Here is a 17,701-nt window from a genome sequence, read left to right on the forward strand (position 1 = left end):
TTTTATCCCCAAATACTATAATTTTGGAGGCTCTGTACTATAATTACACTTTCAAAATATGGCGACACTGGCAGTACCATAGATAAGGCAGTACTGCAGCGTTGCCATGTCTACTGAAATTTCAGTAGATCTACTGATATTTTTTGCCAATATACTGAATTTTTGATTTTTTTTCGAAATTCATGAAATCTACTGATATTTGGCTATTTCCCATATTTTTAAGTCAACGATGGTGAATTTATTAATAAAGTTGAAAAGATTTACGCACGCCTTTGTTGATTTGGATACACGCTTCTAAATTAACAAAGGATGCATTGTTACGCTACCCAATACCGGCATTTTAACCCACTGACATCATCATTGCTTAGAAAATAATAAATTAATACCTACCTATCATTATTTATTACGTAAAACGTCACACCATAACGTAACATGACTCAATAATCATTATATTTTAATGCTATGCTATGTGTGACCAGCAAAAATAAAATTTAATGGGGATGAACAATTGCATCATTGTTAAGCTTAGTGATAAGCTGATAAGAAGGAAACCGAAGAACAAGAGACATTATTCAAACATTTCAATCATTGTTAGTACAAAGGGTTTTTGTCCACAAATATTTTTTTTAGAACGCAAAAAAACTTTTTTCTTCTGGTTTCAAATATTTTTCTTATGCACGTAAGTTCGAATGAATGATACTTTTTGGATCCGGCTCAGGTACATAAAGTAAATTTGAACATTTAATTTGGTTAGGTATTAATTACTGAATAGCAATTTTAAATTTTAGGTCAGGTTTCTCAAGAACCTTTCAGCAAGTAAAGGTGAATGTACATAATTATATGATATAACAATTTATAATTATTCCGATTAGTGAGAGCGCCACATGCTGATTTTGATATATCATTCAATATTTTTTATACTGTGGTGAGCTTAGTACTAAATTCAAAAACCGGACAATTTATGGTGGCATATCTATAACTAAAACTTTCTCATGATATTTAGAATGAAAATAAAACTGAATAAAACATCGCGAATGGAGAGATTTCCTTTCTATAACTAGGAATTATTTTAATTACACCAAACAATGGGATCTCGAAACTCGAACAAGGAACAACTGGGTACCTATCTAGTACCTACTTTTTATAGTTTTGTTTTCATCAGATTGTTTAGAGTTTAGACAGTCGAAAATGGTTCTACTGTGCCCTTAATTGTCATCAGTTTTATTCTAGCATTCTCCGATAGCAGCAGTTATAGCAATATTAAAATTATTAATACAAGTTCGTTAATATTGATACCTATTATTTTTGAACTTCTTAAAATATTTTTCCTGATTCATTTGTTATTCAGAAAACATTTTAAATTGTCCTTAGTAGTAATCGTGAAACCAGTGATATAAAAATAACTAGGTGCCTATTTAAGTGTAGTGATAAATCGTATTATAAACTAACATTATTTTGTGTAGAAAACAATAATAACGAAAACAAACAATAAATAAAACAATAAATAGATGGTGATGAATAGTTTTATTATTGTTATTTTATTTCATAATTATTATTACAAGACCATAATATTCTAAAGTAGCATCAAGGTCGTTTGTTATCTGCACAAGGTGAGTTCTTTCCTTATTTTTAAATCATACCTATCTGATATACTTATTGCATTTTCTAAAATCTACTAATATTTGTGTTTTCCATAATATTTTTGAGTAAATTCATGATTATGTTAATAGTAAACTTGACATGATTAATGCACTGAAATGAAATGAAATGCAATGAAAATTTGGAAAATAAGTTTGCAATGGAATATTTCTTGAAGCCCTCGCTAATTATTTTTGAACTTTCTGAATTTTTTCTAAAAAAAACGAGACGTTAATTACCTTACGCGGCATTTTACTCTAAAAAAACGAGACGTTAATTACTTTACGTGTAATTTTTTGAAAATCCAGAAAAGAATTGGTCATTCAATGAGTAGGTATTCAGAATCTGAAATCTACTGATATTTTGTAAAATCTACTGAATTTTTTTGTCACATTCTACTGAAATTTTAAATTTTGACTTGGCAACACTGCAGTACTGAATCGTGACTGAATCTATACTCGGTGGCATAGACTCTCGGGCATCTCTCGGGTGAGGTAAATCTCTTTAGTTTGCTGTTGATATTTTTTTGTTGTTTTAAATCGTATATAGTGGATGATTATTTGATAAGTGTTACGAATTCTCTTCCTGGAACCTCAAGGAACCCAGACGCATGGATACGCAGCATGCAACGCAAAGAAAGGTAAACACAATTTGACACTTCAATCCGTATTTCCGCGGCATTTTTGGTAAATAATCCATAGTCGTCCCTGACTTTTTTTTTATTAAGTTTAGATACTTTAATTTCTGATCTATAAAAACAACCCTTTTACTCCCGCCTGATTTTGCGTAGCATAATATGTGAAAACTCCCAAGCGTTTTTTGCCAAAAAATCATCGATTTAGTTCTTTTTAAATAAATAATTCCATACAAATGTTTTAAAAATTTGAAAGGTGTAATTAATTTAAATTTCAAATATTATTGGTGTTTAATTTCAAAAAATGCTTCACGAGCGACAATTTCATGAGGAAAGTAGTCAACATGAATTTATATTCTTTAAAATCACATGACGCACCACTGGAATTTTAACACTGTGTTATTTTAGCAAAGTGAGTGTCAAAAACAACTCTGTTCATAAAAGTGAGATTCAGAATCCACTATATTCGGCAGTGAGTATTAAAACCCATTCTGCACAATATTTAAACGAATATATTATGTGTTAAAAGTTATCTGCATACAAATTAAAAAGTTATACTTATCACATTTAGTAACACATTTGAAGACAGTTACAAAAAAAGAATACATCTGCTTCATATGTATGCACAATTGTTTTTCGTGATTTACTTGAAACTTGAAAAACCTTCCAGAGTGCTTTTTGAAACTCGATGATTCAATTCATACATCTCCACCAATTTAAATGTGAGATTTTGCGGCCCCAAAAAACCTTTCTACATACAATAATACTTCAAGTTTCCTCTCAAATATGAATATTCTTAAATGACTTGTAGAAAAGTCTGTATAAGCCTCCGTGAGGTCTCAAAAATATGTAGTAATTTAGTATTATTTTATATTTCAGCTGGAGCGCTGCTTCATATCTATCCAGACCCAGAGAAATATACAGATAGATATTTAGAGTGGGTACGAGTCAGCGGCAGCCATATCAAAGAATTAGATGCTAATTTTATACGTAAGCACCTTCAGATAATATGTGATTCTCACTTTGAGCGTCAGTATCGAATGCATAGTAATAGACTCAGCATATTGGCGATACCAACGCTACATATTCCAGATAAGAATAAATTTATCAGTATTGTATTGTGCTTCTAATGTTCATCATGGTTTTGAAATTTTAAGCTATTTGAACATTGCACGATTTCAGGTGAACGTGCAGAATCTTCCTTGACGATGGGACATCTGCCTCAGTTGGTGCAGCCTAGAACTTCTGTTGTTTGGCAAGAAGAACGTGAGTAATATTTTTAAGTAACGTACCTACCAAACGCAGTAGTCAGGACTTGCTTGGCGGATATGCATGCGCAGTTGAACAATATAAGCAAACCTTCTGGAAACAATACGAAGAACACGGCGGCGCGGAGCTTCTTTGACGTTTCACAATTTTCACAACCTGTCAAATGGCACCCTAGCTACTACATAGTATGATCCATTCTGTATACACAAGTTAGAATGAATGGGTGGACACAGACTTTATTTCAGTACTGCTCGATTTGTTACCTGGTACGATTAACTGTTCTTCAACGATTATTAATGATGGTGAATATTGTACGATTTCAGTTGAACGTGCAGAATTGCCAGGATACGTGACGTTGCAGCAACAGCGTCAGTTGGAGAGGCCTAGCACTTCTGCTGTTCGGCAAGAGAAATGTGAGTAATATTCTTTTAGTGCTGATTGACAGAAATCACACAACTAAAAAATACCAAAATTGGCAGGTTCACAAGATGCTAAATTTACCGGGACTATAAAAATCCGACTTGGAAAAATAATAATTAAATTATAATGTATATGTTACGCCGAATGTGCGAAATTGACTATTACATGAAGTGGGCAAAATTTTGCCTAAATCATGATAAATGCAAGCCCGTTGCCTTATTCATGAAATGGGCAAAATTTTGCCTAAATCATGAAAACTGCAAGCCTGTTGCCTTATTCATGAAATAGGCAAATTATCTGCCGAGTGTGTGAATTCGTCAGTAATTTTTCTGCCTAGTTTATGCATTGGGCAAATTGGATAGTGGCATTCCGGTGGTATTTTTTGCAACTAAACCAAATGTGTCAAATGCTCATGCATTGGTCAAAATAGATAGTGGCGCTCCGCTCCGTGGTGTTTTTTGCAACTAATCAAACTAACCAAATGTGTCAAATGTCATTGATTACCTATATAAAAATATACCAATCAATAACTACAATGACGTTCATTTCCATTTACTATGCCCAAAAAAAATCTAGAACTATAATATGATAACAGAAGAATTTTATGAAAAGGAATTTTCGCGATTTGATTCGTGCTTGGGTATCAATCGTGCAATGGTCGATTGTTTGTTTGTGATAGTATGATTTGATAGTTTGTTGACAGTTGTTAGCTAACCTCAAAATGGACATTCAGTTGAATTCAGAATTACAAAACCTAACCTAATCTAACCTCAAAATTGTATAAACAATTAAGGTAAATGTACCAGTAGTTGACCATGTACCAGTAGTTGACCTTTTTTCAATAAAATGCCCAAAATAAGAAACGTAGACATGGGATTGCTCTAAATTGTAAAGTCGAGACAAGTGAAGCCATCTGTGGTCGGATTGAGAAACTAACACATCACCATATGTCATAGGAGCGTCATAGCAGCTATTTGAAAACAACACATCACGCCGTAAGCATTTTATTTTTAATTTCTTAAGTAAATTGTTAAGGATATCAGTGGATGTAAGCATATGGCAATTTAATGTTTTTGACTTCATAATATCAAGTTAATGCATTACGGGCAGTCATAATATTGAAGTATCGATATCATTTGTAATTTTTAAGTTATATTTACAAGGAAGCAAGTTTGTGGGGGGGTCAACTACTCAAAAATTTTTTAATACTTTTTCAGTAGTTGACCAGGGTGGTCAACTACTAGATAAATTAAATAAAATTATTTCACTTAGTTTTGAACAATTTTTACATTCATAAGTATGGAACGATTTATTAATTAGAAGTGTCTAGGGTGGTTCTGTCCAGTAGATGACCTAGGTGTCAAATTTTTATTTTTTAAGCAACGGGTTTGTGTATTTTTTCTTCGGAAAACAAAAATTTCTTGAATTATAGCCCTGAATATATAGCAACTGAATGAAGCAAGCCAACAAAAGCCGACAACTTACGAGAAATAGCGACGCGATAAAAAAATGCAGGGCTTCACGGAGGATTTACTTTGGTCATTATAACGTACCCATATAATTAATAATGTTAACGTTAGTTTTGCCGCAAATTGTTTATCAGCCTACCTCACCATACTTTTTATATAACCTGCCTGCTTCACCATACTTTCATATAACCTGCCGCCCCTAGGGGAGCAGGGTCTTAGCCAAAAAAGGAATCGAGACAGTGTACCAGCAGGTAAATGCCGACGATAAAGAATGCATAACCGTCATAGTAACAGGGAGTGTCGGTGGGGCTGTCACACCAACGACAGTCCTCTACAAGTACAAAAGAATTCCTCAAGAAATTTCCGAAAATGTGGACTTTGTCCGTGGAGCCCTTAAACTGTAACAGTACCAGGAGAATCGTAAAGTGTGCCTTCAATGGATGGTTTCATCAGAGGATCCCAAGCGGTATTTAGAGAGAGATCCTGAGTAAAAACATTGATGAGGAAAATCTTGAATCATTCCGCAAAAACAACGAACTTGATCAAGATGACAAGTCACTGTTCGCACTGTGACGAAAAGTAAAAAAATGAGTTGGAAAATATCACTCCACCTGACCCGGTCAGACTCATCGATGAGGCATTGCAAGAAGAGGAATCCGATGATATGATGTCTTTGGCCGCCTGGAATACTATGAATTATTATGATCAGATCAGATGTTTCATCTCCAATCGCTAGGGCACCTGTGGCTGTCTAACGACTTGTGATGGTGATTCGTCTCCAATCGCCAGTGCACCTAAGGCTGGTATAAGGATTTGTAATGATACTTCGTCTCCAATCGCCAGTGAACCCGTGGCTGGTCCATCAAATATTCGTAGTCCATTCAAGAGACATTTTTTCTTCCCCGGTGAAGGGGAAGAAAAATTCATGAAGAAAGCAAAAAAGGGAAAAAACCCCCAACAGTGTTTCCGGTAAACCTTGCCAGGAGTATTTCCTAAACAAAAAGTGGAAGAAAGAAGAAATGGAACGGTTGAAAAAAGAACGAGCTGCAGAGAGGCAAAAAAAGAAAGAACTAAATGAGCATGCAAAGGAAGAAAAAAAATGGGGGAATTGAAAGCAGTCAAGAAGAAAATGCGTTTTTCTTCCGAGTCTTCTAACCCAAGTGCTGACATTTCAGACTCAGCGGAGAGTGAATGGCATAAGTCTAGTGATGAAAGCTTTAAGCCTAAAACTCGATGGCTGCCCGTTATGAAAGTCATTAATGAACATTATATTATAATACTTCCCGGGGAAAATCGTCCATATTTCTAAAGTAAAAGCTACTATTTCATCGATGCAAAAGTGCGGGAGATTATGGAAATGGCCAGAGCGACCCGATGTACTTAGCTATGAATGGAAGGTGGTAGTATCCCACATAAATGATCCGACACAAGTAAGCAAAACTCGTAATGTTTATTTAGTTCCGGAATAATTGGACTTTATTTGGAATATCTAAGGATTTTTATGTTAAGTTTTATTTTGGTAAGTACTGAGCCTATGCGTTACTATGTAGTATGTATGTACTTAGTTGCTAAAATAAATATATTTTTGAATTTTTAGTTTGAAGTAACTAATTTTGCACCTTTTGTTACCCGAAGCTGATGATTGGCTGTCAAACAAAATCCTCTCCTATGTAACTTGTTACTGAACCGCCCATTGTTACCAAGTTGATTCAAGTAGCTATGGGCTAGAGTGGTCTGACAGGAAGCCCTGAGGCAACTCTGCCATAAAGCCTTCTGATTAGACATGGTCAACTACTGATAAATATAGTGGTCAACTACTGGAACCCCTGATTAGAGATGGTCAACTACTGAAACATATAGTGGTCAACTACTGGAACTTTCAATTTTTTGGATGGTCAACTACTGGAACAAAAACATGGTCTTGAAAAATTGAACACAATTTTTTTGTAACAGACCCTTTCTTAATTTTTGTCTTGTCATATTAATTAAGACATTTGATCCACTATGAGTAGACTTGCTTTGCCAACATTCGGTGTAATGCTAAACGTTAATCATTATTTTTGTTGAATTTTTTTCTTAAGTGGTCAACTACTGGTACGTTTACCTTAGTGCATATTTACTTGCAGAAAATTTACTAAAACTGTTACATGTCCAATTAATAATTATATAATATTATTATTAATAATAATATTATATTATAATTATATTAAGTATGTCCAATTATAACTAATAAAACCATCCGCATTAAATTTACTTTTTCTACTGTCCATTCCATACCCTGGCGAATTCACGCACTCGGCAGATAATTTACCTAATTCATGAATAAGGCAACGGGCTTGACCATGGCCCCCACAAATCAAAAATTAAAATAGTCCTGAGTATGTGCCTATATGATTTTAATAAAATATGATTTATTAGCATGATGAAATTTATTGTGATCATAATAATATATTAGCTCTTCATTTTCAGATGTCAACCTAATCCCGGGTGCAGCATGTGAGACTGCTCGAATATTGCTCTTCTTCGACAAGCTGTTTGACTCCGTCAATTGCAGCTCCACTCTTGTCGGAGGGAAAATATTCCGAGCACCTCTGACTGAAAAATCTTTCCAATGGGAATTTTGGTCAGAGGCCATCTCCATACTCTACACTGCATGTTTTGTTGATGGCAATGGTAAGTGTAGCAAGCCACCTACCTTGGGGCACTGGGTGAGAACACTGTGGGGTTTCAAAGTCATTTCCAAAGATCTAAATGGCCGTTGCATCAAATCCTTGGTTCTTCGGCATTTCAATCAAGATCCCCTGGAAAATTTCTTCGGATTTATTGGAAGCCAAAGGGTTCGGAATGTTATGCCGACATGCTCGGGATTTGAAGCCGCGTACAAGACGCTCCTTATAAATAATATGGTTTCGTTTCATTTCAAATTGTGAGGAGGATGACTCAGGGAAATGTCTAGATTCACTGCGAATATTTTTGTGTGATCAAGACATTTCCCCTGAACAAGATACGAGTACAGATTTGGAAAACAATATATTATTTTCTGAAAGTACAGTATCTGAGAATATGACTTCTATAGAGGCTGGCGCAGCAAATTATGTTGCTGACTATGTAACTAAGAAGTTACGAGAGACCTTATTTAAAAATTGTTCCTTGTGCAATACATTTTCTTTCGGCAAACCTAATGCACCCGGCATGCAGGTCATTGATTCCTGCGAATATAACACTAAACATCACTCACTTGGTAAACCATCTGTGGATGTTATTACCCGATTCAACCGTATTAAAGAAATAACTTGCCTTTATTTAAGACATGATTGCCACACATTAGGTTTGCAAAAGAAAATTCATGATCAGCTAAATAAACTGTCATTTATCAATTATTTTTATAAATATAAATAAAATATTTATATTAATATCAATAAAAAGGATTTCAAGTTATACACATTTATATTTTTTATAAAAATCGATGTTTTTTAAAATAGATATAAAAAATATTAAAACTATGAATTTGTCAAAAATCGCTTAGGTGATGCTTAGAAAACTTAATAAACTAAATTTTAATAATAAATATGACCATAAAATATATGTAATAATAGGGTGCGGACCGATAGAACAAATTCACATTTTATTACATTTTTTACAATTGTAAGTTTGTCTTTGACTTAAAATAAAAAATATTTTTATTTTTAATGTTTTCAGATACATATTTATTCATTAATACAGTTGAAATTGTAAATTATCAAAAAAATGTCTCAAATTGCAAGCTTCGTATTTTTCCGCTAGGTGCCTCTTTAAAAAAGGCTCAGTGAAGACTTCGCCTTAATAATACTTAAGTAGGTACCAGTGGCGAAGGGTGGAGGTAGGCTGTTAAGATACGCCATAAATAGTGCACATTAAACTTTTTCAGACATACATATTTGTTTTCATTGAAATAAGACTACAATTTACAGATAGTGTTGGTTAAATTTTAAAATTCAATTAAACCCTGAGAAACCAAGCCATAATAGATAATAGTCAAAAAATACATGTCTATCTATAAAATATCTAAAATTATGCAATTAAATCATACATAACTTTGAGTATTTTATAGATAGAATAATATTTTTTATTTATTATAGTTTGGTTTACGCAGGGCTTAATGAATTAAAAAAATGAACCAACAATATGTTTAATATGTAGTTTTAATCTAACGAAAACAAATAACTATGAATGAAAAAGTGTGCACCATTTTGTCGTATCGCCCAAATTAGACCAAATCTATTATGGTTTCGTTTAGGCAGGGTTTAATTGATTTTTAAAAACTTACTAACACAATCTGTAAATTGTAGTATTAGCTCAATAAAAACAATTACATATGACTAACAAAGTTTAGTGTGCACTATTTATAGCGAATCTTAACAGCCTACCTCCACCCTTCGCCACTGGTAGGTACATACCAAATTAATTATGTAATTTCCAACCAGCTATATCCTGAATTATGATTTTTAAAAGCTATTGATCAGAGAACAATAATCAGTTTTTTGGATTAATTGAAATATGTAAAATCCTAACGTAATTCACAATTTCATTGTATTTGATAAAATATATATTTGTCATAGTTTTGTTTATAAATTCTTTGTATTTTTTCATTTTCTGTACTGATTGCATTAATGCTATGTAATATTATTTTTTGTTGTACATTTATATTTCTGCAATAAAAAATAATTATATTAATTTTTTGACTTTTTATTACCTTATTACAATGCATCACAGATTATTTAAAAAAGGACACAAGCTACACCAAATTAGAGAGAGACAAAATATTACCTTGAACCATAGACTGCCACTTGGTATACCTGTGTGGCCGATCTATAAAAATATATTAATGCTCCAGAGTCTAATCTCTTTGGTTCCAGCACCTTTATTTTTTAAAAAAATGCCCTGTTTACAACTTTATGATTTAAGAATTTCCGATTTCTGTTGTGAATAGACTGAACGAACCTCTAAAGGTCTAATTACGACATCAGACTCGAGATACAGATTCAATAATCGTTGCGAGCAATCGTTGACTTTAAATAGCAATTACACAGAACAATTCCGTTACTATCTAACTCAATTGTGTCGACCCTTGGTTCATAATTTATGTTCAGTTGCTAGTTGTAAACAAATTATAAGTAAAGCAAAAAATTTAATTTAGACAAGTAATGAGTTGCTGATTGTATTTGTTAGGCTATAATTTTTGTTATCTGTTAACATAATGGACAAAGTCAGGCAAACGCCAAATTTATGTTGTTATGTCAAACGCAAGACGGGACACGCCATGTCCGTCCATACTTAAAGCTCAAGGTTAATTCGAATATTTTCGTGCATTCTCGGTAATCTTCAGGTTAATTGCGCCCAATAAATAGGAATTGTTCCAATTCCATCACAACTCCAGGGAATGGATCAAGTGACTTCTCACGATCATGGCAGACGGTCAGCCTGACAATCTCTCTCTTCAGCGGGTTTTATGGTGGTTTTGTTGCTACTTACTGATTATTGTATTACCATCACCCTATGACTGCAGTTGTCCAGTGTTAATTGCAACAGTTTGAACCCTCTACTTATTAACTGCATTCTTACCCATTAGGTTTATAAGGAGCAAATGGCTAGCAACTAATCCATTTTAAAGTAGGTATTTTAAATACCTTTGGAGATAAAGTTTATTATGCTATTGAGTCTAAAGATGCCATGGAAAGAAGATGGTAAATTTACCATTTAAAATATTATATAAATAGGTATATATTCTATTGTATTTATAGTAGATTTAAGAAAATATATTGCTAGAGTCTGTCTTCTATAAGTTGGCGTGCTGGTTTCCCCCCCACTTCAGCATCCATCTCGTTCCCTCCCATTGCAAACTTGCAACAGTTGAACGCGATGGCACAATGTTTTCCGTGTGACGTGTACGCCAGTTTGTAGAATGCAGACTCTATATGCTGTATTCAACATAATAGTATAATAATAATTGCAAAAACCAGTTTAATAATAATTATTAGTTGGTGAATTTTATTAAAACCCAAAACAAAATATATTGATGCTAAAAAAAATGGAATAAGTGAGGAGAATAATTGTTGTTAATTAAGTACATCTCTATAAGATTTTATAATCTTATATTATATTTTGAAAACAATGGTTCCATACATCCAGAGATGCGTTTCTACACAACATGACGCAACCGATTCGTGAGAAAATTTAAAAATGGTGGCTTCCGAAGAGTTAAAACCTGCCACTCAGTTATTAAATTATATTGAAATTTGAAAAAGGATGCGTATTTATCACAAATTGAATATAAAATATCAGGTACCTTTTTAAAGCATAACAAAATCCCTGCATTTTTATTTTTGTAATATTTGTATTATATCTTTGGTAATCTTTCACTGTGATAGAGAGACCTAAAAACATGGCCCCCACAATGGGGGGGGGGGGGCTGACAGGGCTCTAGCCTAGGGGCCCGGGCTTAGGGGGGGCCCGGCATGATGGGTCGACCAGATAAATGAGATAAGTACACATCTTAAATTTGCTCTAATAGCAAAAAAAGTCGCCTGTGGCGCTAGTTTACTTCGGGATTATTACCATTTAAAAATATATGGTTGTTGGGACGTGTTAAGTAATACTCGACAACTCTATAATTCGATGTGTTAAAAAATCGCTAAATTACACTGAATTTCATTTGACCTCGAACACCATTTGAAAAACAATACCGGAGAGCGCAGACTGCCTTTAACCATAGCGATAGGTAGGGGGTCCGCCCAAGATCCTGGCCTGGGGGCCCGTTTCAAGATGTGGGGACCATGTCTAAAAATATGTATAATGAAATTGACTTTTTAAAAATAAATATCACTTGTCCTAAACTAAATAATATTCACCAACGTACCTACATAATTCCGACAAAAGATCGGATTCTATTGCGATGTCGGAGCATTTATTGGTCTTATCTGGTCATTTTATTGTTTTACGAGGGACAAGCAAGTAAAAAATCTTTCCTTCACTTTTACGGCACTTCATGCACATGTCTTAAGGGGACGCTCTACAGAATTGCCCTTGAGAATTGAAAATATGATTTTTTTACATGTGGTCCGGAATTGTTGCTCTACTGGTAATATTCAAAGGTCGCCGACAATGCTTTGGTCTAAAGTAAATCTTCTTCTTCTTCTTCCACGGCGCTACATCCCGGGGTGGGATTTGGCCTCCTCCACTCGCTCTCCACTCGCTCTCCACTCACTCCGGTCTCTCGCCACACTTCTCCAGTTACCGTGTCTTCCTATATGAAGCCAGTCCACTTCTACGGCGTCAGCCCATCTCCTTCTTGGACGGCCTCTGGGTCTCTTCCGTTGGGGTAGCCACTTCGTCATGATCCTTGGCGCTCTAACTTCAGGCATTCTCTCCACATGTCCCGCCCATCGTAGTCTTTGGGACTTACAGTATCTTATGATTGTTTGCTGTTCAATCAGCTCTTCCAACTCGTGGTTCATTTTTATTCTGTAGTTCCCATTTTCCAACGTGGGTCCAAAGATTTTGCGGAGTATTTTGCGCTCGAAGACAGCTAATTTGTTTTCCTCGTTTTGAGTTAAGCACCAAGTCTCACAGCCATAAGTGACCACTGCCCTTATAATTGTTTTATAAATTAGAAGTTTACTTCTTCGGCCTAGAATTTTCGACCCCACCAGTCAGTCGCTTGCAGGCATGCCAGCATTTATTCCCGGAGATAAGGCGAATTTTTATCTCCTCTGCTGTCTTATTTTGGCTATTTAGGCTGGATCCGAGATACATGAACTTGTCCACCCCTTTATATCCATGCTGTCCTATGTCTATATTGTGCAGCGGTACCTGATCGCGTGTGCTGACCATATACTTAGTTTTTGACTGGTTTATTTGCAACCCAGCGTTTCTGCTTTTATTTTCATAGTGCCACCTTGGTCGATCATCCTCTGTTTGGATCTGCTTGTAATTACTATGTCGTCAGCATAAGCGCACATCTGCGTTGTACTGTTATCTACCCATCCTCTTATGTTGGTTTCACAAGCTATGGATTCCACCACAAGGTTAAATACCATAGTGGATAGCGCATCCCCTTGTCTCACACCTGATTCGATTTTGAAGCTTTCAGTTTGCTCATTTTGCACAGTGACAACTGCTTGAGTATCCGTCAGTGTGGTCTTTATTAGCCTTACTAGTTTTAAGGGAATTCCCAGTATTTTTGGGTTTTGCAGCATCTTATCCCTATTCACGCCGTCGAAAGCTTGTTTAAAATCAATAAACAGGTGGTGGAGTGTAAGGTTGTATCCGTGCGCTTTCTCCATAGTTTGCCTCATGAAATGGATGTGATCTATGGTGGATCTATTTGGTCGGAAGCCGCATTGGTATTCTCCCAGGATTTCCTCACCATAGATCATTAACCTGCTATACAGTACAGATGAGAAAACTTTATAAGCTGTGTTTGGAATTGTGATCCCTCTGTAGTTATCGCACATTGTTTTGTCTCCCTTTTTCAGAATAGGCACGATTATACCCATCTTCCATTCCTCAGGTAGAATTTCTTTTTCCCAAACATTGAGAATTATGTTGTGGATATTTGCTTCCAGTGTTGGGCCACCACTCTTTATCAGCTCGGCTGTTATCCTGTCGGTTCCAGGTGCTTTATTGTTTCTCAGCGTTCTTAATGCTCTTCTTACTTCAGGCAGAGTAGGCTCATCAATAAATTCTTCAGCAGTGTGGTACAATACTTCTTCCGTTTCCTCATGACCATTACTATAAGCTTGATTTAAAAGTGTTGTGAAATAGCCTTTCCATCTTTCCATAATGTCCTCCTTTTTGATCAGCATTTGTCCTTCACTATCCTTACAGGAGTTTAATCTGGGTTGATAGGATTTCGTTAGATTTCGAAGAGTCTTGTAAAATTTTCTGGGATCATTGTTTCTTCTGTGACATTCCATGTCTTGGAGTATTCTCTTGAGCATCATTTGCTTTTTCTCTCGACAGAGCTTTGTTGCAGTTTTTCTCTTTTCTTTATAAGTTTCGTAATTTTGGCGCGTTTCCCTTTGTAGGCATTTCTTCATTGCTTCATTTTTTTCAAACAGTGCTTGCCTGCAATCATCATCAAACCATCCTGCATCTATTTTTGCTTTGTTTTCCCCCAGAATTTCTGTGGCACTCATGATAATACAGTTTTTTGTATTTTCCCAGTCCACATTCACATCATCGGTTATTAATTAATTAGATTCCTGGTATTTATCCAAAATTTCTTCATCCCTCAATTTTTCAGCTTTCCAATATATTTCCAATATATTTCAGCAATATAGTGATGTCTGTTTATTATGAAAAGAAAGTGACTTTTTATTACTTACCCGATTGGCTTAAATTTAGTCTGACACTTTTACAATCAAGTAACGCAAATTTACTTTATCCTAGTTAAACAATAGGTAGGTACAATATTATTCAAAGCTAGCAGGTCGCTGAGAACATAACAAAGGTACCGACAATAGCGTATTCACGCCAGGGGTGTCGAAGACGTCTTACGTATTCTTATGATAAGTTGTTTTTAATTATCTGCAATTTGGCGGAAAATATAATATATACAGTTGCTTACCATTCGGTTATCCAATGAGCTGGGTTTTGTTTAATCTTCTGCCGACATCCTACAGTTTTATTTTTTATCTTGCCCATCTCGCGTAAGGCTATCTGATATTATAAAAGTCACACAGTACAACAGTGTTTAAATCTAATATGTAATTGCACAGGTTTAATTAAAAACTATAACGAAATTAACATTTTAATGATTTACAGATTTTCCTATGTTATATCAACTTAATAGCAATTTTAATGATACAAGATACATATTACGATATACTCAAAATACACATCATCAGATAATATATTGTGAAATATTTTGATAAGCAAAAAAATAAGAACAATACAAAAATAGCATATCATAATCAGCTAGTCTTTTCATAACTATTTTAGATGAATGTTGTATGCCGTTTGACGCATGGAAATATGTAATTATTCCATCTGTACAGTAAGCTATTTTTAACTATAAATTTGTAACTCTTTAAAACGCACCATTAGATTGATATTATTTTGACAGCCCTGTATTCCTTCGGCCGGCGATAGGTTACGTCGTGTACATTTTATGTTTGAAGGTAATAATACTAATAATAATAATGATTATTCATTCGACCGAGAATTGTAATTAATAATTATTGCGTTTCTTTAAATAAATCCCCGATGGTTAGAGGTTTTTGAGGTAAGACTGAATTAAAATGACGTGCTATCAACGCTGAAGTTACTTTCCGACTAAACTATGAATGACTTTGCCTGTTCATCTCACTCTTAAGCAATACAAATCATTTTTTTTTTTTAAAGATATGTATTATAATATTGTTAGGGTAGTTACCTATTTTATCCCTGTACTTTGGTACCATTCAGACTTCAGCTCATTTTCTAATCATCAGTTTGAAAAATCTATTAAAATTTAATATACGTATTTAAAATTTGAAAATCATTACATGTACTTGACTATTTTTTCATGAATATTTTGTGTTCATCACACGTTATTTATAAGATCGTGTAACTCTTCAGAAAACTCTGAATTTTTTTTTTATTTATTAAGGAAACAAACAGTTACATTTTTAATACAAAAAATTAAAATATAATAATGAAAAGTTATTGCAACCAGCAAAGTTTCCATATTCCAATTTTATTATGAAATGATCCTTGAAGTTGTAAAATGAATCAATGAATAACCGTTATCATTTGAATTTAATTATTGGTGCTATGTAAAGTAATTTAAAACAAAATTATATATATTTATTTTATATACAGCAGAGGTGTATGAGCTAACAGCCTTTTCTGAAATGGGTTTCTAACTTCAAATAGATCTCAATTTTTAACGTTTCATAGTTTTTTTAGATATTATCATATACCCATGAAATAGGTAAATTAACAATTTTTTGTTTTTATACGATAACTAGGTACCTATTAAACCTGCAAGTAGTTTATTTTAATAATTGATTATGTTTTAAATTTCACAAAATACTCAATAATTATACTATCGTTGCGCTATCATTCAACAACGCTTTAACAAGTGGTGTCCTATGGGAGAAGGCACGTTACGCGTTGCTTAAAGACAGCAAATTTAAGTAGAGATTGTGAATATCGTATACATATTAGATAGTAGATTTCCTGGACGTAATTTTTTTTCACCTGCTTTTCAACCTCACTCCTTGTATAATTATTAGAAGTTTATATTCTTAAGATCCTGATTAAATGTGCCTATTCACCCCATTCTGATTTATGAAAAAAAGTTTACACGAAGAAAGTGTGGTAGAGTAGTTATTTATTATAATATATCGTTTAAATTCATGGATTTATTTGGAAAATAAAAATTCGATTGTTATTTTCTTATTGTAGGTGGCCTCCAAATTAGACAGCGCATGGGGCCTCTACGTCATTAAGCGCGCCACTGCATAAATAGATGTTAACAAACACTAAATAATATTGAGCGTTTGTAGTGGCCAGCGGTGAGGAGTGGAGGTACAATGTTAAGATTATGTTAAGATACATAGTGCACACTAAATTTTGTCAGTCTTACTTATTTTGTTATCATTAAACTAAGAATACAATTATTTGCAGATGGTCAGCGCTCGGAATGGAGCGGAAAGCCCCGGAGCGTCGTTCCTGTTCGTGGGATTTCCAAGGATGGCGTTCCTGTTCGTTAAAATCTCGAAAATGGCGTACCGGTTCGTAAAATATCCGACGGACAGCGAGTCGTCTATTAAAATCCTCAAGCGTCATACTTAATATTATTACGTTCCGGGTTAGATTTAAAATTTACGAAAATGAATTAATAGGTACAAAGGTACAAAAACATAAATATTTTTTTGGTAGGTACTGTTCGGTTAAAGCGGATACAGCGGAAAACGCATTTTGAAAATAGCCGATAAACTGGATTATTTGTTAGTTTGGGTTAGTTTAGGTAAGGTTAGGTTAGGTTAGGTTTGGTAAGGTTAACCTAACAAATAATCCAGTTTATCGGCTATTTTCAAAATGCGTTTTCCGCTGTATCCGCTTTAACCGAGCAGTACAATTTTTTTTATTAAAAAATAATTTTACTGGTTTAGAACCACTGAATTTTCTATGACCCATACATAATGTACTTAAGTTTTTTTGAAATAGTGATAGAGTAAGTGTAAGACAACGTATTTGAGAACTAACATATTTTCAAGACAATACTGTTTTTATCGAATTTGGC

The 17,701-nt window shown here is 34.2% G+C and overlaps 1 protein-coding gene across 2 annotated transcripts; it reads left to right on the forward strand.

Annotated features, from left to right (window-relative positions):
• Positions 1-2,102: 2,102 nt before the first annotated feature.
• Positions 2,103-17,312, forward strand: LOC147065945 (uncharacterized). Of its 2 annotated transcripts, XM_085955561.1 has the most exons (6): positions 2,103-2,278; positions 3,152-3,262; positions 3,455-3,538; positions 3,865-3,954; positions 7,900-9,267; positions 9,859-9,991. In XM_085955561.1, the coding sequence occupies exons 3-5, from the start codon at positions 3,481-3,483 to the stop codon at positions 8,358-8,360; spliced, it is 609 nt and encodes a 202-aa protein (XP_085811687.1). In that variant the 5' UTR covers positions 2,103-2,278; positions 3,152-3,262; positions 3,455-3,480; the 3' UTR covers positions 8,361-9,267; positions 9,859-9,991. The 2 variants fall into 2 exon arrangements, with proteins under 2 accessions (XP_085811687.1, XP_085811688.1); XM_085955562.1 differs by lacking the exons at positions 7,900-9,267; positions 9,859-9,991 and adding an exon at positions 17,083-17,312.
• Positions 17,313-17,701: the final 389 nt, after the last annotated feature.

Source organism: Rhyacophila brunnea, unplaced genomic scaffold (assembly GCF_057557595.1).
Source record: "Rhyacophila brunnea isolate RB1 unplaced genomic scaffold, BYU_Rbru_1.0 scaffold_5, whole genome shotgun sequence".
Lineage (NCBI taxonomy): Eukaryota > Metazoa > Arthropoda > Insecta > Trichoptera > Rhyacophilidae > Rhyacophila > Rhyacophila brunnea.

Excerpts from the sequence above, each read along its gene's own strand:
- LOC147065945 (XM_085955561.1), top strand. The coding sequence starts at position 3,481 with ATGGGACATCTGCCTCAGTTGGTGCAGCCTAGAACTTCTGTTGTTTGG. Across the intron at positions 3,539-3,864 it reads TGTTGTTTGGCAAGAAGAAC|TTGAACGTGCAGAATTGCCA; the intron begins GTGAGTAATATT and ends GTACGATTTCAG. Across the intron at positions 3,955-7,899 it reads TGCTGTTCGGCAAGAGAAAT|ATGTCAACCTAATCCCGGGT; the intron begins GTGAGTAATATT and ends CTTCATTTTCAG.